Here is a 25,201-nt window from a genome sequence, read left to right as displayed (position 1 = left end):
AGATGAAATAAATATTTTATTTAGATAATGGAAGTAGCTGAGTTTTCTCTGTCTCAGGGAATAGAGACAAATCATGAAAAATTAAGGCATCTTGTGTGATCTATAAGAAGTAAGAAAGAAAACTTTAAAAGTGCTATTCAGAAGGTGCCTGAAAGTAAAATACGATCAATAAGTGATCAGAAAGATATGTGTGGGATAAATGTCAATATTAACTACCCCAAAGGAAACTAAAATTTCCTCATGAGAAAGAAAAGATGCTCTACTAACATTCTGAAATATAAATTTTAAAACTAGCGTCACGTGGTGATATTTTATTGTCACCATGACTTTTAGACCAGCCAGGTGCATCCCACCTGCTGGGTAGTATAATACAGTGAACATATATGAAAGAGTTTATGGTAGAGTTAGAAAGAGCAGCAGAAACTAGCTTCTGGCTTGATTTCACTCAATATCCATGTTACACTACTAAGCTGTTAGCACAGAAATTATCTACAGCACCAATTAAGCATTATTTGGTTTTCCTACAGTTTTATGAATAGAGACAGGAAAGAGAGAATCCCAATTTCCCCAATAATTCCTAACATCGTTTGACTTAATTTTATGGAACAGTTATTACTGTGGGCTGAAAAGATACTCTGGAGCTTATAAGTATTTTTTCAGTGTTGAAACCATACGTCATTCTTAAAATAGCTATATTTCTAATGGCTCGTCAGAGGTAAAAAAAAGAGAAAGATCTTATCTCTAAAGCTTATCTAAATGATACGAGCTTTTATCAGTAATCTGTTGTGTTGCCATACTTTCAAGTGCTTCAGTGTAACCATAGAAGTGCATTTGGCTGGAAGAGCACTTAAAAATCAATAATTATGCACTTTCCATTTCTATTGTTCACATCAACATTTTCAATGCAGCCATTTCATACACTGTGCCGTTGTGAAGATGCTGGCATAAGAAAAGCAGATGGAGTTTTAAAGAAAGTCAGTGTGCCATTTCACATATTAATAATGAAATTATTAATGGAATAATACCAGAGATCTTTTGTCTAGTATAAAACCCTGAACCAGTGAGCTAATAAAGGGAGGAAGTTTGAATTATGAAAAAAAGAATTATGAAATTATTTTATAGTCAATTCTTGTAAGTATTACATGTTTAAACTCTATTTAAAAATAAATTGTCTCACAGTACTCTGTACCTTGTTGATCAACTTGTGAATCAGCTTCTGGCAACAAAAACAGAATTCCTTCATTGTATCCTTAGCGTGTACTGAGGGGTAGTGGCTAAAATTAGTTCAGCATTACAAACATGAAAGAGGGTTAAGAACGTATAAAGGTAGTCAAAACACAGATACTTCTGCTCTAGCATCCCATCTCCAGCAGCAGCCTAAAGCTCAGAGAGGGTGATAAGTATATTTTGTTCTCAGCTTCCAAGCATCTTCAGCTCAGAGAATTCCTGGGAAAAATGTGATTCCTGTGTAATAAATAATCTTTAATACTTTTCACTTTTTGTATGGTCTTAGGTTACAAAAGAAAGCAAGAGATCTAACAACCCCCTCTTAGAAAGGACATAGCTGTTGCATGCCGGGTTGTTTCAGTTAGGAGTTTTAATAAGTGTTAGGTCGGTTCTATGTACCCCTATTTTCCCCTTAAAATGGTTCGCTCCAGGCTGTCTGCTATAGGAGCTTTCACCTGTCAATCTTGTAACCACTCGCTTCTTCCCCACAGAAAGTTCTGTTTCAGTCACCCCACCTCTGCAATCCCATTTGTCCCAGAACCCTCTACACACCCCTGTTATGTTCCCAGAGGTTGCCGTGGTCCGCGTCACTCCCCTGTTGCTGGTGCCCATTGGGCGAGGGGGGCTTCCGCCCCTGTCTACCCGCCCCCTATTTAACCCCCTGCTCCCTATGTCCCAGCCGCCATTTTGCCCACGCACGCCTGGGAAAAGCTGCTTTGTCCACTGCTGCAGGCACACGGGAAATAAACAGTTCTCAGCCACGTGGGTGGAGTGTGCCTTCTCTCTCCCTTTATCTCACCTCAGTGTGCGGCTACGGAGGCAGAAGACCCATGCAGTGGCTCAGCCCTAGAGCCCCATACCCATGTGGTGGCCCCGGTCTCACCGAAAAGCAGCATGCCAGCCGGGCACCCCCAGATGCCCAGGACCAGAGCAAAGAAAAACCAACACCACACATAGCTTTAAATACAACCAGAGCCCTCAGATATGTTTTCTGTTTATAGGGATATAAGGAATGAAACAAACATATTGCTGAGCAATTTCAGCAATCCTTGTGAAATAGAATTTACACATATTCATTATCAATTGCACATGGCAAACAAAATTATAATTTATGTCTCCCTTGATGGCTGAAAGTTGCTGATGTTTTTATAAATTGTGAATTTTCTAAAGTTCTCAAAATCTGCTTTTCCAGTTTATCTTGTTTATGTTACTTCCTACATGACATTTACAATTTTTTTTCATGTACAATTAATAAAGTAAAATTTAAATAAAAATGTGATATGTAGACAATAAGGTAAATTTGAGATGCATGAATTTTGTTATGTGATGAGTATAAGAAACACATAAGGAAAGAATATTTTTTTAATCTAAATTGTATATGTGATAATTTTTGGGTATTTAAAATAAAATATTTTTTCTTCTTCTTTTTTTTTAATGAAAGAAAAGTGTAATACACATGTCACCCTGGTAGAACTGAGGGTCCTGTGATACAGATATTTTTTTCCACTGCTGTATGAAAGTAAAACACACAAGCAAAGCAAAAAACAAACCACAGACTTCCATTTCAGACTCAATGTCTTACCAGGACAGAATGTGAACCTCTCTCATAGACCATGCACATTTTAAAGTCCTTTTTTCCAAAGGTAAAATATGGGACATTAGAATTATGTCCACCTTTTGCTTAAGAGAACAGTTATAACAACTGGAAAGGAATGACAATGGCCAACATAACTTCTAGAAATGTGCAGCCTGACTCTAGCATATTTTCCTTGGTTCTTATAAAAAAACAGGAATACATAGAAACAAAGCATACAGCATTCCTATATATATCTGACATGCACTTCTCCAATGAAACTTTCTTGTATGTCTTTATGAATGCTGTTTGCTTCTCCTCTTTGCTGTTAGCCTTGCTGCTGCAGGGCTTTTTGGTGATCTCCCATATCTTCACTCACTGTTGTGGTAGAATCTCCAGCAACAGACAAGGAACTTTGTCTGGTCCCAAATCCTGTGTTCACTTTCTTCTGCCTCTTTACTCTGAAATGGAATTTTTAAAAAGGTGTGACCATAACACGAAACAGAAAAGTCAGTTCAAGTTTAAACAGTTGCAGCTCAAATTTCTTCTAAGAAAAAGATTTTAATAGGACACTTTAGAATTTAGATGAAAAAATATTTCGTCTTGTACACATTGGATACTTTTTCAGCTGATTCCTTAATAAGAAATGAAAAAGCATAGGGTTTTAGAGCAATTACTTGGAATTATCTTTCACAGTGAGAAGCAAGCTACAGTTTTGATGATTGGGAGCCATTATTTATTGATTGGCAGTTCTGAACTTCAGTCCTATTGGTATCCAAGATACATTTAAAGCACTTACTTTCAACGCATGAGTCTTTTTGGCAAGAAGGGACAGTGGGGAATAGTGTAAAAGATCAAAGAGGTCTCAAACTCATCATTTGACAGAATTCTAGCCAATAGTTTAGCATAACATCTTCATATTAAATTAATAACAATAAGGAGATAGATTAAGCACTATAAAATTTATAATTGAAATATAACTATGATTAAAGTATGTTAGTTTTTATAATTTTTGAGTTGATAAGTCATATTCCTAATAACAACGTGCAGCAGACCAAAAACATCCACTCAAGCTAGGTGCCAGAAACTGGCTCTTACCTTCTGGGGAATTTAGAGCACAGGGAACAGACAGTAGCCTTGCACAGAACAACAGACATTTATGAAAATTTAGGATCTTAAGTACACCCAAAGTAGCCCTAAAAGCTGACTCAAGAAGACTACATGTAAGAGTGAGGAAATCATGTCAGATCTAAACTGTTTCTGTACGTTACTAGTTTTTATTTCATCCATGATTAATTTATTGAGCTTTAAGCTTAGGGGCATACATCTCCAATTCCCTCCATGTCATCTTTGCACTTCCATTCAAATCCTACCAAAAGCCATGGTGCAATTACCATGTTTCTTGTCCCTTTATGTGTCTTGAACAGGTTTTCAGAAAAGGGAATTCACAAACGCATTGGTTTACTCTTGATTCTGGGACCCCACTAGTCTTGTGAACAAAGTCTGAATAAAATGTCAAGGAACCTTAGACTTTTTACCAAAATGTGGAGACTTTTTACCACTGTAATGGTACCCAGTTAATTCTTTGCAATTGTAATCCATTTGTAAATCCATTCCCTGACAGTGTGGACAGGTCAGTCATGCCACTGTGCACACACATCTAATCCTATCTAATCTGCCTACCATTTATAAAACAACAATGTTCTTAGAAAAAAAACTGCACCACATGTCAAAAGCATTTAAGCTGCCAAAGTGTAAAAGCCTTTGAGCTGGCATAGCAGTGTAATTCCTCATAGCGTCAGGGTCCCCATGATGCTCCTGTCTACTGACTAACGTCCCCACTAATTATTTCAGATACAGACTGATTGCCAAGCCCTATATCAGTAAGAATCAATAAGCCGGCAAGTTCTTCACCTTGCTGGATACATGACTAGGCTGTGCAGCAACTTGGTTGCTGTTACTGAAGTTTACTGGAATCCTTTTGAAAGAGATGGCTGTTTCCTTTTTAATTACTTTCATTTAATGATTTCCAATAATGACTTTGCCTTATAAAAAATTCTAGATAAGTTATATGAATAACTCCTTATGAAAATACTTGGGCAAAATTACTCATAGTTCTATCCTTTCCCATTCATGTGCTAATCAAAGATATATTAATAGAAACTAAAAATAGAATTCCTTAAAACTAGCAACTGAAAAAGTTTTAAATTAAATTTAAAGAAAACAAACTAAAATATATGAAAAAATATTAGATTTAACCAATGGCTATGGACTTAAACTACTTGATTTCCTGGGAATACACATGGTAAATTTTCAGGACAAATCAAGTTGTTTTTAAAATGTTTCTTGTTTAAACATTTCAGAAACAATTTTTCTGGCATTGCTAGATATCATGTAAGGTTATTGACATTATAAAAAGTTAGGAGACTTTCATTATGCTTTCTATTTCATATTTAAACTAATGCAGCTACACATATAATGAGCTGCTACCAGAACTGCTGTACGAATATTAGAATGGCAAGTTTTAAATGTTCGGACAAAAGTACTCACACTTGCCAGAAATTGCTAAATCTTAGTTAAAAAACTAGCCCTGATCAGTAATGTCTTTTAAGACTTAAGAATGTTTTTTTACCAGCTAATGTACAACAATGCCCTTTTATTTCCACATTGGTTTAAACAGTCTTCAAATACCTCCAGTAAGAAGCCCTGAGATCACTGCTTTAATGAATGGCATTTTTGCCAGGATATAAGTGGAGTAAGTCACATATATGTCAAAAGGATTTGCTGCAGTTGCTCTTCTCTGCTACATAATATATTTCCTCTGACTACTTCCGGACTTCTGTGACTTCAATGTGTATATTTCATGTGATGGAAACAACGAACAACCTATTTAAATGTGAACATTTATGAAGATTGGGCTATAAAAAAATTAAGGAAACATTTCCCTTTGGTATTCTGCATCAGCCAAACTTGAAAATATGTGGTATCCAGGAAATGATATTGCAAGAAGTTGTTGTATTTTGTTTCTCAGCGGGAAGGGCACTAGGAGCCAAGTGAAATGGGAAACTTTGTTGCCAGCTGGAGCTGGTTGAGGTTCCTTGGGGCAGTCGGAAGGAGCCAGTTGCATGAGCGCTCAAGTAACAAGAAAAAGGACAAGGGAAAATGGCCTCAAGTTGTGCCATTGGAGGTCCAGATATTACAAAAAATTCTTCATATGCACTGAAACCAGTAGCCGTGTCATCATCCCTGGAGGTATTCAAAAGATGTGTAGATAGGATGCTTAGGGACATGGTTTAGTGGTGCTGGGTTAACTGGTAAACTTAATCATCTTGAAGGTCTTTTCCAACCTTAAAGGATTCTGTAATTCAATGACTCTATGGTTGTACCATCCTGGTTGTGCAAAGCCTGGTGAGCTCTGCAGCTGTTGCTGCTGCTTTAGCCATCTGTTTGGCCAGCACTGACAGTGAGTCGAAACCCATCTGCATGTGAAATATGCAACTGTATTTCAAATTACTGCCAGACAGGGGCTAAGACTATGGAAAGCTTAAAAATAAATGTAATAAGCAACTGCTCTTGAAGAAAATTTTAAAAACGGGATATAAATTAATAAGCAAAAGAAAATTTATGGGTTTCAAACTCCAGATAAATAATCAAAACATTTTAAAGCCCTTTTCCTAACAGCAGACAAATAGAAAATGCTATCAAAGTCAGCTAACAAAATCATGAAAAGACACAAGCATATAAAAAGGCAGCATGCCATATGTCCACCAATATCTGGTACAACAGAAATATTAAGATAGCCATTAAGATTGTGTCCCCATTGTATCCAGGTATACAATAACATATGGTACATTTCCTGCTTCATTGTGCATTTCCTTGCTTTTGTTGTTTAGCACCACTATTTCAGAGCTCAATTAATATAGTTTGTGCATGCATTTCTCCACAGAATATTTAAAAAAAATTCACTGCTGTTTAAATTAATCTCTTTTTTAGTGAAAGTGCATAGTAAGTATTAATGGAAGGTAGGATTCTTTCCAAACCTTAATTAGATGGAAGAGCTAGATAGAACAATTTTAAGGCAGCTACACATGATACTTAAATTATTATTGTTGTCTTATTTAATCCTCACACAATTTGCTGTAATGATTTTACAGAGAGACATTTCGAGATTGTTGTTTGTTTTAATCAATGATGACTTCACAAGGACAGATGTGTGTATTTCTCAGGAGTACAGATTAGAGGCAAAATCATAAGGGATTAGTGTAGCAGCATTAAAGAAAATACAGCACGAAATATAAGGTGATTATATTCTGATAAATATCCACCTGTACATGTGAAGAAGAGAGAAAAAGAAAGGTGTATGAAACATTTTTCCTCTTTTAAGGACATTCATTCTTGAAAAACTAAAGTTTAAGGAATTTCTGGATTTCTAAAAACATGATGAAAGTTATTTGTAAAACACATTATCTCTCTTTTTGGTATTTACAAATTCCATAGGCCTCTTAGATGAGCTGAATTTTGCTACACTATCTCAATCCTATCAAGGTTTCTATTTAAATTTAGGACTCCTATGGAAACTAAAAAACAGTTCTTAAAGGAATACTCTTAACTATCTCATGTGCTTTTCTGACAGGCATATATTGTGTTATGAGTTTGATATAGAAAAAAAATAAGAATGAAAATGAGCCCTTACCACTAAAATCTCAAATACTTGCATCAGAAATGTTTTGATAAAATAATTTAGACTAAATAATTAACATCCTGGATATGTAATTTTTAAATATAAAAGATGAGAATTCACTTTGCAATAATCAGTAATACATTTCAGTTCAGAATGACTTAAATTTGTCATTTACTGTCTCAACTGTGGTGCTATGCTAAGCTATTTTCATGAATGGATATAGAAGGAAGGGATCTCTGGTATGAAACCAAATCAGAGCCCAGAAAGGAAATCACTATAAGCTTGAGCTAGCATCTACTGGTGTAAAATAAACTACAATTTTAGACATTTATTTATGAATAAAATAATTAATATTCTGGATGGAATTGCAAGCTAATGCCCAAGTTATAGAACATGGATTTACATCAGGTTCTGCTTTAATTAAAATGTATTTGCCTTTTAGCATTAGGGGCCAGTGAAAGATCATGAGTGAGCATATGGATATTGAATTAGTTTTCATATTTTACACTGCAGAAATTACTCAAAACCACTGTAAACTCACCCACTATGCCATTGCCATCTCTAAAAATACTACATGTGCTCTCAAACAGCGTAATTTTTTCTTTAAATATTAAATGCTGTGTTTCCTTTGAGATCCACAAGAGCACAAGTCATCATTTTCTATATTTCTCATTAAATAATTTTTATTTATTGAACTCATGAAAAACTACGCTTTTATTTTCCTTACAAGAAAATGTTTGTGTTTTCCTATAAAATTATAACCCCTTTTAACTTTAAAATTTATATCAGAATAAATTTCCCAAATACTTTTCTGGGTACAGTGTATTACAATAGGTACCGCTGAAATTCACTATACAATTTCATGTAATATTTTCCCTAAAATATAGATTATATTTTTATCAAACTTTTGCTTCTAAACAAAACCCTTTGCTTATGTATCACAGTAACTGTGCTGAAATTTTTAAGGAGTTACTGACTGTAAGAACTTGTAGAATGGTAGAAGATAAATACAACTCAGTGGATACTTAATAGCAAAGCACTCCTTTGAATAGTCTTTCATAAACTCAGGTCTTGTTAACTGTGGTTTTCCAAAAGAAGAATCATTTCCATTTATAACATAATTATTTCACTGTTCTGACATATAATTCTGACATATAATAAGAATTAAAATGACCTTTAAAATAAAAGCATTCATTTTCTTAAATTGATAATTCTCAGATATTCAGATATTTTTCTCATAATAGCTTTGCATAATAACTTTTTTCTTCAATTTTAATATTTTTGAATATGACCATGGCAGGCTATGGGATGACCAAATAAGACAACTTTCCCTTTCAACTACATGATAGAAGAAAATTTAATCCATTCTCCCCAAGAAAATGAACACAAGAAGTAAAATTTCCACCTTCGGGGGAATGATAGTAATGGCCTTTCTACCTTTGGTTTCTAGAATACTTTGAACCTCCTGGAATGAACCAGAATACCAATATCATCTGGTTTTACAGTGAAAATATTCAGAATAAAGTGCATTTTTCAAAATTTGTCTGAAAATGCTTTTTTTCTCATATGTACATCTCCATTTATCACTCATATAATTTTGCCAATAAATATTTATTTTCCTATTTTTCTTTTGCTAAGCATACATTTAAGCTAAATACAAACTAATTTTACCATTTTTCTCATTATTGAAAGGATTTTCTCATTCAAATCTTGACATCCATATTGCAAACACTCAAAATTTAAGTACATATGAAAGTAAAAATTGAAAAGAGATTTCAGGAATATTGAAGCTTGCAGATAGTACAGGTGGCTGTTTTAGGACTTGTAAGTAGATATGAGAAGTCTCACTTGTATAACATGCTTTAATATTTCTTTTAAATGCTTTTTAATATTTGTTTCTTTTTAAAAATACCTTCTGATTTTGAACACAGTAATAGCTCTTCTGGTCCTTCAAAGAAGATATAAATTATATATACATTCCTTTCTGTTTTAAGAAGTGTGATTTTCATAGAATGTATTCTGTGAGCATTTTTTTTTAAGAATTGAAAAAAGGCTAAGGAAGTGCACTTGGAATAAGCCCTTTTCTCATTCATTTTTCAATACATTAAGATTCACTTGCCACAATAATATCTTCACCTACATAATCTTCAGGCTAATAAAAATCATGATCATTTCCCTTCCCAGCAATTACATGGTTGCCAGGTTCAATTTAGTTCCTTTTACCCTTTCAGAATTCTTAACTTTTAACAGTTGCTCAGCATGCATCTTCGTTGCTTTCCTCTTACTTCTTCTAGTATGAAAGATGTACAACTCTGAAACAGACATTAAATTTCCTCCCCATGTCCCTTACTCACTTGCTGTTTTCCATCCAAATATGTCATGAAACTAAATTAGGTATTTTCAGAATTATACTGGGGAGCTTCTTTGTACTTTTTACAATGAAAACATACAGTGTGCTAAGATTTAGATTGAAAATCAAGTTCTCCTCAAAAAAAAGGAAAAAAAAATCCATGTACATTCAAGAAAATAAATAATTTTATTCCTGAAAAAATTGCTTAGTATATTGTGGTATCATTCAGTATTATGCCTCCTAGTTATTGAATAAAAATTATATGAGAGTTCTGGGAAGCACTAGAAGAGTTTTGCCATAGACCATGTTTTGCCTTGGATCATTGCCCAAAACACTACTCATCTTTGACAGTATTAAATTCTGGTATCTCTTGAACCGGCTGGAGTAGGAATAAATACTGTGCACAAGTGCTCTGCTGTGATTATGAGCTTTGCAACAGTGAAAGCAATTTTTTTAAAATTTGCAAAGCTAGAGATAGAACGTGAATGTGTTTATCACAAGTAGTCATTCTGCTCCCTTCCATTCCTCACAGCTTCAAATTCTGACATGATAGCAGCTACTATCTCACCAGCTGTTAAAGATAGCATGCAGCTAAAAAATCATATAACTAGAAGATGGAACCTCAGCTTTCAAGTATCACGAAGCACTAATCTCCAGTTCTGTGGCTAGTAAGGTTTTGACTGCTGAAATCATGTGGGAGCAGAAGTGAAAAGCAACAAATGGTGATGGTAATCTAGTGACATGAAGGTTTCATTATCTTAGGACCTACCATGTCTGATAAAAAAAGTACAAGGGCTCTCAGGACCAGTAAAATTATCTTATGTATGCAAACAGCAGGGGGAAAGACTGATGCCAAAATGGCAGTTAAGCTGACATAGGCAAAAGCAGTGAAAGATTAAAGCAGTTAAAGATGAGGTAAACACAAGTAGATAAGATATATAGCATGCTTATTTTTTTTCCCTTGTCAATTTTTCGCAACATTGTTTTATCTATTTACTGATGCGTTAGGAAAATAAATTGGAATTTGCCAAATACTATTCATAGATCTGGTAAAAAGTAACAATAATACTTTTCTAAGTTTGGGGCGTTTTGGGTTTTTTTTTGGTAAGAAAAGTTGCCTGAAAACTTCCATAAATTTACTGGTGTTTTTTTTCTGGAAATTCCATAAAATTTCCATATCTCAATTACATTATTGATACACCTAATTCACAATGCATTTCAGGATAAGCTGATCTATTACCTACACACTCCTTTGAAAAGTCTAATTTTAGTGTCTTTGGATTATGACAGTGCCAGGACAACATTCATAATGAAATGACTGCATTACTACCACCTATTTTTCTGGTAGTTCTCTAGCATCCAGTTCCATTGCATAAGGAATGTCCGAGGATACATCCGAGCAAAGTACTGCTTTGTACTTTCAGTATTCCCTTACTGTCTTGTTGCCCAGTATCTCAGATAACCAATTCTGGATCCAGACTATGCACTTGTTGTCGTCAGTATGCTTGGAAATGTTTTCCAGGTTTAGCTGTTGCCTTTTCAGGGGTCGAGGTGAGACTCTCTGTCCTGTGGTTTCCCATCTCCACTTTCTGCACCTTTCCGTGCAAAAGGCTGCACAAACTGCTGCCTCTCTTTGCTGCTTCTGTTATCCTTGTCCTCACCCAGGCTCCAGTGACCCCTATTTCTTACGTTTCGCCAACAGCGCCATGCTCATCTCATCTCCAGCCTTCATGATTCTGTAAATCTCCTTCACACCCCTCTCAGCTCTCTGCTACCAGTGAAACAGTCCAAGCTCTTTCCTTGCAAAGCACCCAATATCTTCACTTGACCCATTCAGCAGCTGGAGCATGCACAACTGTTGGTTTATTGCACACATATGCTTTCTATTTAAAAAAAAACCCTAAACATATATACATTAAGATGGAATATTAGTAGCTCCAATTGTATGTAACTGAATTTAATTTCACATCCTCTGCAATTTTACTTATAACTTCTAATGATAGAAAGGGTCTTATACCTTGAACATTCTTTCAGTAGCAGTACAGAAATCTTGTATTTTTTTCCTTTTTTTTTTGATAGATTAATTTTGTTACTGTTACAATTTTGTCTGTTGCTTTGCAATTCCTTGTTTTTTCAGATCTCTAAACTTTTTGCTGCTTCCAAAGATTAGATTTTTCAAACTATTCTTTAAATGCCTGCAAATTGCTACTTTTCAAAAATATATATAATAAATAAAAAAGGTTATTGTTCTATTTATGTCATTAAAATCAATAGAATATTGGACTGACATGCTATGAAGCTCTTTGACCAGAAACAATCCAGCTTTCTGCTATGTTTTTAAACCAGGCCTAGCTGATTCAATGTGTTCTCTTTATTTCCTGAAAATTATGAATCCCAGCTGGGGACTTAGAGTGAGCATCATTCTACTGGGTTCAGAAATACCAAAACGAGTTTGAGAATATTTTTTGCTTGGTAGATTGTCTTAGATTTTAGGTACTTTTACAGCATTTTATAGAAGATAGAGAAGATCCATAGAATATGCAGAATTCAGAGGCACATACATGAGCTATGCTAAATTTAAAGACCACAGAAAGTTAAACCAAACAAGCTAGTTGTTTCATCATGTGGTTTTGAATTCTGCTCATATCTTGTATGTGCTGGATTTGATCAGTTTTGTGCCACTCTAATTACATCAACTTCATAAACTGATGCAAAAGGGTATTGGAATTATTCACTGTGAGATTGCTATAATTATTGGCCTTGACATTTTGGTAAAGTAGCTCATCCATTTCAAGTTATATTAGATAGAAAATTGAGTATAATAAAATCATACATGAAAATAGAGACATGTTTCTTACAAACACATGTATGTGTATGAGTTAATTTACCTTTGAATAAGAAGAGGAATGAACACAGCATTTAATTATTCCTAAACCTGATGGGAGTAATATATTTTTCCCCTGAAAATTGTGAAAGAAGCACCACTGACAGTTCAACCTTGATGTATCTCTAACATTTATAGAACTATATTCAGAAAACTAATACAAATCCTGAACAAACACAAATAAGTTCAGTGGAACAACTCTTTGGGCATTAGTAAGAATTTCTAAGTTTTCTTAAGCCTCCCCTCCCTATAACCAAGAAATTTAGAAACAACATACAAAGAATATGAATGATCTTAGCTCAGCTTTAACTTTGCAGTCTTCAACTACCACTTGGAAATTTTTTATGACAAGTGCAACTGTACTGGGAAGGGAAAGAAACTCTTTAGTGGCAGTGTCATCTGCAGAAGAAGCACTTAGCGTGCCTCTAAGAGGAATACATTTGCATTCTCCAAGGGTGAGATGCTGTTTTACTTTAAAAATCTTATGTCTGGGGGAAAACCAGCTATGAATCTAAAACTGTAAGAACATTAGAACACTGGATCTGCTTTTCTCTATGAATTTTCTAAATTTTTGGAACACAGCTGAAGCATGACTACACAAATTAAAGACTTGGTGCCAAATATTTTACAGATAATAGTAAAGAAGCCTATAAGCACCACAAATGCTGACAGACCCATATTGACAGACCATCCTTGCTTGCTTCTGTTAATTTTGGTACCAAAATAGATTATCTTTTTTTTTTTTTTTTTTTTTTTTGTAAGGCATACCATGATGGATATAGAAACACATTACTATTTCTCTGCCTATAAAGATAAAAATGCAGTATTTGGAGTTATAGGCTCAAGGAACAATTTTGCACATCATCATTCAGGATTTCTAAAGATGATTGAGATAAGTGAAGTGACAGTGAGACCAATTCAGTGAAAAGAATCATCACACTGTCAGCATTCAAAAAAAGAAATAAAAAGTCATATGGAAATAACTAACTTCTGTTCTTCTGATTAGTTTTAGACAAGTAGATTATAAATAATCTTAATTAGCAGGAGTTGACATTGAAAACTTCTGAAATATTTCACTTACAAAACTAATAGCTTTTTTTAGTTATCCATTGCTTTTTCAATGAGAACATGTAGCTCTCTTCTTTGAAAGAAAAAGGTTGATCATTATGCAGAATTTGGAAAGTGATAAGATACTGTAACAATGGAATCAAATGGTAAAGTATCAAGAATAAAAAAAAAAAGAAGTGAACTGCTAGAAAATAAATGGGGCACACAATATTTATGCTACTATATTAATCCAAAAAATGACCACACGATGAATACAATACTTACTGTACCTGACAAGAAATCATGCCAAGCCAAGAAAAGGTTTGCAGAACCATACAGACATGTTACCACATATATGGTCTGGCTTGAAAAGCAGAGGTATCTAAGCAAACTTCAGGGTGCATATGATGGAGTAAATAGGAACAGGTCACAGTCTCTATTAATACTGAATAAATTTTAAAAGAACATGAGTTTTAAGACCTTTTGTAGTAAGCTTTTATAAAAACGTTACAGGGGAACAGAAAGCAACTGAACAATTTAGTAGAGAAAAAGTCTTAAAAGATATCACCTCTGACTGAGGACTCCTTGATTTTGATTTTCCTGGAATCTTGCATGGTACCCCTGGAATGCCTGCTTTGTTCTTAAAGTCTTTCAGAGACTTATCTTTTTCCATCCCAGAAAGAGGACACCAGTTTAGAAGGAACTTTGTGTGATGTTATCCTGTTGCACTCATTAGGCACTGTTGAGTATTCAGAACAACATCTGAAACCAACTGGGTTTTTTCAGATCCATACTTGAGGTGGTATCAGAAGAATTGTAAATGTGAAATGAAGTGTGCTAGAACTTGCAGGACTTTTTGCTTCTACTGTTTTTTGGGTTTTTTTTTTTATCCAACTGAGTTTAAGACATATATCCTCCCTGACCAGGGAGAAACATTTATAAGGATGGGTTTCTCTTTTATTTTAAAGCGCTACCAATGCAGGAAAATGCAGCATAAGAAAATATAAATTCAGCCTTTTTGATTTCAGATTGGGATTTTTCTGTGTCCAGTAAAACCCAGCAAAATTTTGCCTGTATTATGATTTCAAGGATAAGGTGAAATTACAGTTTCTCCTTTGGAAGACTCTGGACTATTATCAACCTTATGCTTCATTGCAATCAATGCTAAATTTCTTATTAATATTGATGAATTTAAGTAATTCGGATAATTGTAGTGTATTTTATTTATTTTTTTGAGATCAAGAATGGCCTTAAAAATGTTGAAATAACATCTCCAAAATGGTCACTTGAGAATTAAAATTGATTAGTGTAGCACTGGACTCCAACAAAACTCTGCCTTATCAAAATATATAAAATTGGAAGCATCACAACTCTTGTAATTTTTCCTGTATGCTCCAGTTTCACACAACTCAGCCTATTTGACACCCATTTTGCAATATTGCTTCTCTCACTCCACACTTTCTCATCATCCCATCCAAAGATTTTTCATATCTTATGAAACCAGCTTTAGCTGGCCTCCTTAGGGACATGACTAGAATATGGAAGTAAATCTTTGAAACACTTATGAAAACAATTAATCATTCAAATGATAGGTTTCCAGGACCTTCTGCAAAGTGCATAATTGCTTTTAAATCCCACCACTTGGTCATACATCACTTTCTAATTAATGTTCCTCTTTTATACTGCTTTCCACATTCTCTTTTTTTTCTATTGCATCTATTTGTTTTGAATATACAAGTAAATTTTTTAATTATTCTGAAGTCATATATTTTGAAACAAATTGCAAGCTTTTTGGTAGATCAGTTCTGGATAGAAGCATTAACTTTTCATTTAGATATCAAACCATAAAAGTCTTGGTGCTTCTGAAGACTTTATACTTGTCTATTTAAAATTGCAGTGTAATATGTATATTTATGAATTCGTTTCTAAAATGAAATACCATATAATCAAAAAAATGATCTGTATGTGTCAAGTAAATAGATTCATTTAAATATTGAAAATCTGTACTTCCTCAAATTCTAAGTATTGATTGTATGATTTGCTCACTTTTAGTCTAGAGATTACAAATAAAGAAATTTTACTGAAAAGTAACTTCAGTCCATCTACTACTGTGATGAAATGATGCCGCACCCTGGGGAATTTTCTCAAAAATTGTAGGTTTTGTTATGTGATACTTATCATAAAATTTTAGTGGTGGTCACTGCAGATCTGTAATGATGCTTCAAAAATCATCCATGTTTTTTGTTTGCTTCTATGTCTTTAAACACACTTCCAGTGTGGGCAAGCGGACAAAATCCGTTCCTTAAAAGCATCACAGGAACTTCTTTGAAGAAAAATGAGTAACATACAGTAGTATTTTTTGCAAGTGACAGTAAATGGAAAGCACAGCAGGAGGTTTTCAAGTATGGAATTGATGGATGCCAAACATGCTACCAAAGAAAAAAGTGTATGAAATGTAAGCTTTAACTTTTTGGAAATGTTGTTAGAAGAAGCTATATAATAAAAATTCTTCACATTGCTATGTGAAACTAGAAGAAAGTGATTCTTCTGGTCCCCAGAATAAAACATAACTGAAATATCTTCTAAAAAGTGATAAGCACAGCTAAAAGATTTAATTGAAGCCCTCAGGAAGAAAAGAGCTGCTGACACAGAAACTGTCATGACAAATTATCTCTTGAGCAATCTTTCAGAACCAGAAAATGCACAGTTGACTATAGAAAATGTTTTAAAATTCTTGCTGAAGACCATTAGCTAGTCTCGGCCATGATATACATTTATATTCCCCAGCATAAAGTCATGCATTCTGAAAAATTTAAACTTTAAATGATATGTAAAAAGAAGTGTTCTTCTTTTATAAATGTTTTGTGATTTGTGTGGTTCTTTAAAAAACTTCTGTAAAATCATCATCTTGTATATTTCAAGACTATGATAATTAATATCTCAAGTAAAGCATTTTGCTGTTTAATCACAAGTTAATAATCGTAATAAACATTCTACAAATGGAATTTCTGCTTATTGACAGAACAATTTCAGGAAAGATCAACAACTCACTTCAAGAACATTCATGGTGACAGTCTATATTTAAGAAAATCATCCACTACTTCAGGTTAGGTTTCAGACTAAGACACTGGTTATCTCTACTGTACATATGAATTCAATACTATTGAAAGAAAATATGTTATTGCAGTCATTAAGAAGATTTAGGAAAAAAAAGATTGTATATTTCACATATTGAAATCTAATTTTTTGTTGCCTTAAAACTGTTAGTGATTTAGCCAAACTCTTACTCCACCAGTGACCTAATAATCTCTAAATAATAGTTTGAAATGGAAAGGATGCATCTTGCCCATGAGATCATGTGTCCCATTTTCCCTTTTGGAACATTTATAGAATTATGTCAAAATCCTGCTGCTTGCAGGGGTGGATATTTAACTCAGACACAAAATCCAAAAGAATATAATGTAAGGAAAAGAACCTTTCAGATATGTAGATAATAATATATATACTTCTGATATTGAAGATAATCAGTATAGCATAAAAATATCCTCATATACTGAACTTTTGCACGCTTATAAGATGCAACGTGGTTTATGCTGTGGACATTACAACATTGTCAGACACAATGAAAAAAATAAAAAAAGACTTGAAATACTGGATTGCTAAATATTTTTTGTAGTATTGAAATTTACTTCTGTGCTGACATTAAACCACTAAGAGAAATAATTTTGCAACTTTTAATGCTTTAAGTGAAAACTTCCTGAGAGGGAGCTAAACGCAGACAAGCGGGCTGTCATTTCAGCAGGTCGTTGACCAGACTCTTATTTGGATTTCCAATTTAAGAGAGAGGACAAACACAATTACACTGTAGTAAGCAACTCAAACAACATGGAAACTCTCCTACTGTTATGTTCTTTTAGATGTTCATAAATATTCACCTTTTACCATCTTCTTACATTTGCTTCTGTGTAAGTTCTATTGATCATCAGAAAATTAAAAATAGTGATAAGGACAATGTTTTAGAGACATATGCATGCAAAAAACACAGTAGTATCTTATTAAATGCCCACTCAAAATCAGCCTGCACTTTTAAAATTTAGAAATCTCAAACAAAAACATTTTTCACAAATGTATTTCTCAATTTGAAAAACCTATAGGTGAAAGCATTCAAAAGATCAGCAACTTAGCTGAGGAACTTTCTAATTAAATTAAAAATATAGACTAATTTACAAATAATCAAAAATTATAATTTAATTTCCTTAGTTGACTTCTTAATTGAATTAAAGACCTGGGAAACCAAGTTTTTCTATCTGCATCTGACAAAAAATTTCTTAAAGACTTTATGAATGAAAATAAGTAATTCAAGGTCTTAATAAATATGTCATAAGATAAATTCATCCCTGATGTCAGTTTAGAAAATATATTCAATTAAAGAATGAAAGACATAGAAAATAAATGTAGTTGTGAGTTTGAATTATCTGGACACTGATTCTAAAGCTAGAGAGAAACAATATTAATGTTTCATTTTTTTGCAGAAACTAATAGCATCAGGATGCTGTACAATTTGTCTTTTGCCTGGAATTTTTAAACTGGTAGAAGAAGTATGCAAGATCTTGTCTTTACAAAACTCTTTTATATCATTCAATATTCTTTTCGCACATTCATTTTGAACAAGACGATATAATAACTCATGTTCATTGAAATAGTATCCTTGTGATGCTGGGGTGCCACCTTGGTACGGCAAAAATGTGAATAATTTAAGCTCTAGATTAAAAGAAGGTTTGCTATGGTGCTAGAAGTTTGGAATTAATCAGTCCCCGTGAAGTGACTCCTTTCCCAAGACCCAGTGGTTCAGAGCTCTTTGAATTGTCAACTCCACTACAGAAAATGGGTATATCCATTAGAATTCCAATTAAAAAAACCAAACCAAACCAAAACAAACAAACAAACAAAAAGAACTAAACCAAACCAAAACAAAAAAATCACCAACCCAACTTTATATCCTTTCACGGTACTTAATATCTTTACTGCAGAGGCAACAGCATCAAATGCAATTCTTCACACTCTTTCACTAAGGGGAAAAATCCTTTCTGAGACACAACTTTCAAATAAAATTTCCACTTTGAATTTGATAAAAAGCATAAAGGTTTAGCAATGTTGCTGATGTTACAATGTAGTCATTTGTAGCCATAATTTACTGCCCCTGAAGGATATAATACTGTAGCATGCACACCAATCATACTTTACATCTTTCAGCTTTGTCTGTTCCAAGCTCCAAGTATCCAGCTGTATGTAATTGAAACCTTCACCTTTTGTCACTCTCTGAATGTGCTTAAATACATTTTTATTTTTAGAAGAAAGCATTATTGAAATCATTACTACAATACTTATTCTGAAGTTTTGTTGCTTAATGCTGATGGTGAATGAATCAATTATATAATTTTTAGTTAAAGTTTTTTAAAATTCCTCTGTGTGTATCTAAATATGATCTAACCCTCATCAAAAGCTTTTATGCATTAAGAACAAAAAAATGGATAAAAAAAGCAAACTCAGAGTAATTAGTGTCTGAATGTTGGCTGAATATTTGATGGTTATTTGGGAAGGCAAGTTCTCAGTGAAAGAAGGTTAAACTACATCAAATAAGAATACTGCCCCTGTAAGCATCTGAATAATTCATTTTTCATATAGTCTGAAACCTGGAACTTTATTCCCAGATGTCAAATTTCATTTTAAGAAATGAAAATTTTATATATTCTTTTCAAACTGTTCTTCCATGGAGACAACGTATATTTTCAAGAAAGAACTGAGTTGCACTGGATAGCTGCCTCGTAAGATCACAGACTGGAGGTTGGGAAGTCCCTTGATACAGAAAAACCACTTACTCTATTTCTTTCAATCCTTTATAAAGAAAAAATTAATTATATTCAGCAGAGATATTGATCAGTTTAGTCAGATTCATCATTCTGAAACATTAAGTCTGCTTCCTCCTCCTCTTTCTCCCTTACTTTTGGAAAACATTGTTACTGGCTGAAAGACAGCAATTTTGGGTGGACAGAAGTGGTACAGAACTTCAGAATTTATTCTCCACTGAAGACATGGAAAAAGTGAAAAAATACAAAGTGTGGAGAAATAGTATGATGGAAAGGTAAGACTGATGGGTAGGCTCTCCTCTTGCCTTTTGCGACAAAATCCATATAAGTTTATGGTTGCACAGATCAAACAGATCATAAGCTAAAAGTTGAAGAACTGACACTCACAACTTTTTGGTGGGCCCAAATTTTATTTAAAATATAGTCTTACGTGCATGATTGAAAATTGCATCTCTATTCACATCTGCCTTGTTAATCACCCTTTCTGCTCCTAATCTCCTGTGCCTTCCCCTACTATCTGATACTCTTTTGTTTGCCCTTCCTATTTTACCTCTCCCCCTAGCTCCTCCACTGTGCATCATGTCAAGCCCAGTCCTGCTGACCTTTACCCATCTCAGCACGTGGATGTCAGAGTGCTGCACACACAGAACAGAACCTGCCTCAAAACACTGCAGATTCCACAGGTTCTCTGCAGCTGGAAGAAGTTCTAGCAAATATTGTATTACCTCACGATTCAAGATTGATGTACACCAGGTAGACTGAAAAGCTATGAAGCATTTTGCTTCAAAACTCTTAACAAGTCTCCAGTGCAGGAAATTGATTTCTGCCAGCTTCATCAGAATATTCCACGTTTTAACAGGGAAGGCAAAAAGCGTGTATCTGACAGCAGAACAATCAATTTACCTGATTTAAGGTCTCTAAAGCACTGTGAGTCAGAAATTTTAAATGTAGGTATTATTTTAAAGTAAGCAAATATTTGTGTCCCTATAGGGGCTTGATATAGCAATATACACTCACAGAGACACATATACACACAGCTTCAGCCTTCTCAGATTGCATAATGCTCTGCCATGGAAGTTTGTCAAACATACAATATAATAAGATTAAGTTTTTTAGTTGCTATCATCATCATCATCATCATCATCATCATCATCATCATCACTATTGTATCCAGGTACAAATGTTGCTATAAACATAAACTGTTTTTAAGCAAAGCCATATAAGATGCCATTAATTTTTTTTTTTTTTTTTTGGTACATGAGCTGTTGCATACAGGTAGAAATATTATAAAAGAAAGGCCTGATAAAATATGATTTAGGCCCTGCTACTCTAGCTAAGCTAGCAGTCAGCTTATAACTTCCCATGTGAAAAATCATAAGAATGAAAGCATTTAGTGCAACAAAATATTCTGGTAACAGAACTGTTCACACCTGCAAAAACAATAAATCTATCCCATGAGAACCAGTGAAGAAGATATATAAACAATTTAATAATAGGGAGTCTCAGCATGTACATGCAAATACATCTTTTAACCAATTAATTGAGCGGCAAGAAAACTCCTAGCCAGTTAGAGTTGGACAAGAGATCTGTGAAAACTATGTAAAAATGAGTTATGTGAATAAAGAATTAGCTTTTCCTGCATGAAGAAACTGAGTCCTATCTGATATTACTGCAACAATGAGCAACTATAGGAGTCTGTGCAAATAGAAGAGTCTATGAGATTCTGATCCATCCTATATTATGAACATCAAGATTGGTGTCTCCTGTTTACAAGCTGTACCTGCATGCTACTGAGCTGGAGCCGAACTTTTCAATATTTATGAGTGTTGGTTTACATATGTCCATAGTTTCTTTCTAACCTTCTAAACACAGAAGTAAAATTATATTCATTGAACAGCTGCATTTTTAGTTAATTTCAGAGAGTTGCAGGTTTCTTAATAGACACCAAATCCTCCTCTGGCTTGAAGTCTAACATGAATACAGAAGCGAAAGTCTTGTCATCCTTCCACTGTAAGCCATGGGACAGGACATGAAGCTGTCATGTTCTTTCTAATGTGTAAAAACCCACACTTATGTGTTACACTGTTAAAATTACAGTGGGAAGAATTGAGACAGTAGAAACATTGGTTCATGTATTTCAAAAGACATTAATTGGTTTTGAAGGGTAAAGATCAGAATTTTCTTTAGAGCAAATGTATATCATACCATATTCTAAAATATAATATTTAAAAGAAAAAAATCTGTATTTTGTATTGTATCAAAATGTGCCTCTGGTTTCCACTCCAATTAATTTGGAAATATTTTGCTGCTGTTTATTTTTTCAACTTTTTTTGTCGTTATCTTATGTCTTTAAGTAAATGGGAAATACAGTGGTCGAATAGCTTAACAAAAGGAATTTCAAAGGACAAATGAGTAAAGAATTTGAAGTCTAAATCAGATGGGGCTGAAAAATGTGTTCATAAAACTCTGTAGTATTAATTTGTTAACACTCTGCTGTACTCTTGCTCCAAATCAAAACTAGCTCATTAAAAATGAAATCATGCATTTGAGGAAGAGCAAAAGGGTGGCACATATGATGTAGGCGAAAAAGTGTAGCACAGTTTGAATTTCTTTTTTCACTATTTGCTGGTAATTATGCTTTTGTAGCAACTTTAATTAACAAAATTTATAAAATAGATAACAGCTTAATCTCTCAAACTAGAGAATTAACTAGAAGAAAATATACAAATCTATAGGTACATGAATCTTTTTCCAGGAAAATTACATGGGTTATTCTTCCACTATTTTGAGGTTCATTATACAATTACAATTTTTTTTAAAATTTTCTAAAATTTGTAATATTTTATGTTTTTCTGAAATGATGTGCCTTGTTGTAGTAGATATTTTCTCATTATCTTTATATATATTAAAAGATTAACATAAACCCTATTTTAAAATTTCATTTCTCAGGTTTAACACCAGCACCATGTCTGTAGAAGGAGTTATCAAATGGTACAGATTTTACTGTGTTTCACTCGATTTATCCAAAGTTAATCTTGAATCAATTAAAAGATCAGGACTTTTAGTACCAGGATCAGTGGGGTCCACCACCACCATTAACTCTACAACCTGCTGATTCTTTCCCAGACTTAATTCCTTTTTGAGCTGAATGCACTGGTTCTAATTCTGTCTCCACTGCACACAGAAAGAAGAAGCACAAGACAGCAGAGGCAGGATCCTGTGACAGAGTTCAGGAGCCTTCAGGGAGGCAAGGAGGGAGGGAGAAGTGGGATATTCATCAAGAAAAACATTAGAAACAACACTGAGTTTAAAATGACACAAAAATAAATACTCGGAATAAACTCTCCTTTTCACGAATTCAAAGAAGCTTCAAGTTACCTGAAGAGTAAATGAACTTAAAAATATCACCTCCCTTGTTATTTCAGTTTTTTTCTACAAATGCAGGTATGACTGAAATACCTGAAAAGGTTTTACTTTTGATAAAGATATTGTTTTTTTAATTTTGAAAAGCTTAATTGAATTCCAGTAAAATCCAAACCAGAATGAGTATTTTACAGATTTTGTGAAACATCTCCTAAATTTTTCAATTTTTCATTACTTAGAATATTAGTGTAAGCATTGTGTAAACAAAAGGAGCTGCAATATCAGTTTCTCATCTAAAAAGGAGATTTAGCCATGTCACTTGTTTTCCTCTAAAATGATTTTGTGTTTGAAAATACTGCTGTCTTCAGACAGTACAATAGCTATACCAGACGTCTATGTTGATCAACCCAGTATAATTTTAGAGTGAAGATTCCTCATAACCAGCAGAGAATATCAGCTCTTTTAAATATATATATATGAATTCTACTAAAATCTGATTGGAAATAATTGAATAATCTACTTGATTAATAAAATATATTTACTTTTTGCCTTAATCCTGAATTTAAGAGTTTTATACATCCTTTCCACATTTTGTTTATGTATGCTGACTCTGTGTTTTTATCCATGCAAGGTTCCAATCCCTTTTAACTCTTGCAAATGCATTTGAAATTGTACTCATTATTATTAGTGGTGCCACAGTCTTAAAAGGCACTTTCTAATGATTTACAACAGAGGTTAGTTGGGATAAAGATGCTAGGAACTCAATTCCAAATACTGGTGCTTTTTTTTTGAGAAGATTTTCCATGTTCTTGGTGATACTATTTTCTTCTCATTCATTTTATCCTCTGTTAAACAGACACGTGTTGAAATGTGAAGCCAGTCCATCATATTTCTCCAGCTGCTTCTGGCAGTTCTTATAATGCAGATACATCAACAGCTCTGGACTACTGTCATTCATGGTTGCTGTGCTATAAATGACAACAGCTATCACATAAGTTGATAAAATTCCATATAGTAAAAAACCTCATTTTTTTTTTAGACAGAAATGTGGTATCTTTTAAAACTGCTACCTAAGGTCATTAAAATAACACAGCACTGTTAGAGAATACAGGTTTAACACCATTAGAAAATACATGTTTAAATTGCTTTATAATGTGTTTCAGAAACTTTTTCTATGGCCTCACTACATTGAACTAATATTTTTATAGTTCTTTGAGCTTTGCTTTTCCTATTACAAGATTAGGAAAATTTGCTTTCCTTTATATAGTTTCTTTTCTTTTGCCTCTAATGGAAGGAAAGAAGGACGATTCTCTCAGTTTTTCTTCAGGCTAGATCTATAAAGACAATGTGGACATTATTTTGCTGTCACAAATGACACCAATCTGCCTGTAGATTAAATAAAAGACAAGAGGATCCCATACTACAGAAGGGAAAATACTGGAGGAGATGTAAGAAAGTTTTTCTGAAATACTAGCTGTATTCACAAGTCTATTTAAACTGGTTGTGTCCGAAAAAATGGAACCTATTTGGTTTTATAAACAAAAAATATTTATACTATTATATAGTGGGACATGAAACTTGGAGTCAGTGGTCACTCTAGGGAAAGTCAAAACAAAGATGAAAGAAAAATCAACAAAGCATATAAGAAACACTGTGAGGGCACCCCAGAATGCTTTTAAAGATATATTCCCAAACCAAGAAGAAAGTTTGGACAATATAAATTTCGGATTAGTGCAGCATAGAACCATACTTAGGAACACTGACCTCTGGGACAGAGAAATGTCTAAGTTATCTGTCAGTTATGGCGTAAATCTCTTCACTACAGACATGAGTACAGTCTAATGATGCATATGGCCTAAACAGTATTTTCTTTTCTTCATTCATACTTATTTGAAACTTACAGAACCTTGAGAAAGGTAATACAAAATGAATCAGAACAAAAGATCTGGGGCTTCAATGTACGAAGATGAATCAGAACAAGACCAGGGGCTTTAATGTACAAAGAAATCAGTGAGACCACCCCTGGAACAGGTCAATGCTCCTTGGTACTCTGTATAATAGCAGGAGTCAGCCAATGTGTATCAAAAAGGGGAGAAGAGATGGAGAAGGAGTTACTGGTTATGATGCTTTGCATGGACTGTTTCATCAATTTGCCTTTGGCCATTCAGCAGAGGTGCACTCTGAGCAGTAGCTGTTAAAACATATCACG

At 33.8% G+C, this 25,201-nt stretch overlaps 1 protein-coding gene across 3 annotated transcripts in view; it reads right to left on the bottom strand.

Moving 5' to 3' along the window:
* Positions 1–3,051: 3,051 nt before the first annotated feature.
* CCDC102B (coiled-coil domain containing 102B) overlaps positions 3,052–25,201 on the bottom strand; it is a 140,534-nt gene continuing 118,384 nt past the window's right edge. For 2 of the 3 annotated variants that reach the window (XM_068193302.1, XM_068193274.1), the window contains one exon: positions 3,052–3,261. In XM_068193302.1, coding sequence (XP_068049403.1) covers positions 3,172–3,261 — 90 coding nt within the window. In that variant the 3' untranslated portion in view covers positions 3,052–3,171. Of the gene's footprint in view, positions 3,262–18,009; positions 18,076–25,201 lie in introns of those variants that run through there. The other variant, XM_068193286.1, reaches the window with a different exon arrangement.

Source organism: Anomalospiza imberbis, chromosome 1, assembly GCF_031753505.1.
Source record: "Anomalospiza imberbis isolate Cuckoo-Finch-1a 21T00152 chromosome 1, ASM3175350v1, whole genome shotgun sequence".
Classification (NCBI taxonomy): Eukaryota; Metazoa; Chordata; class Aves; order Passeriformes; family Viduidae; genus Anomalospiza; species Anomalospiza imberbis.
The sequence above is the reverse complement of the archived record's forward strand: the minus strand, read 5'-3'. Positions and strand labels throughout refer to the sequence as shown.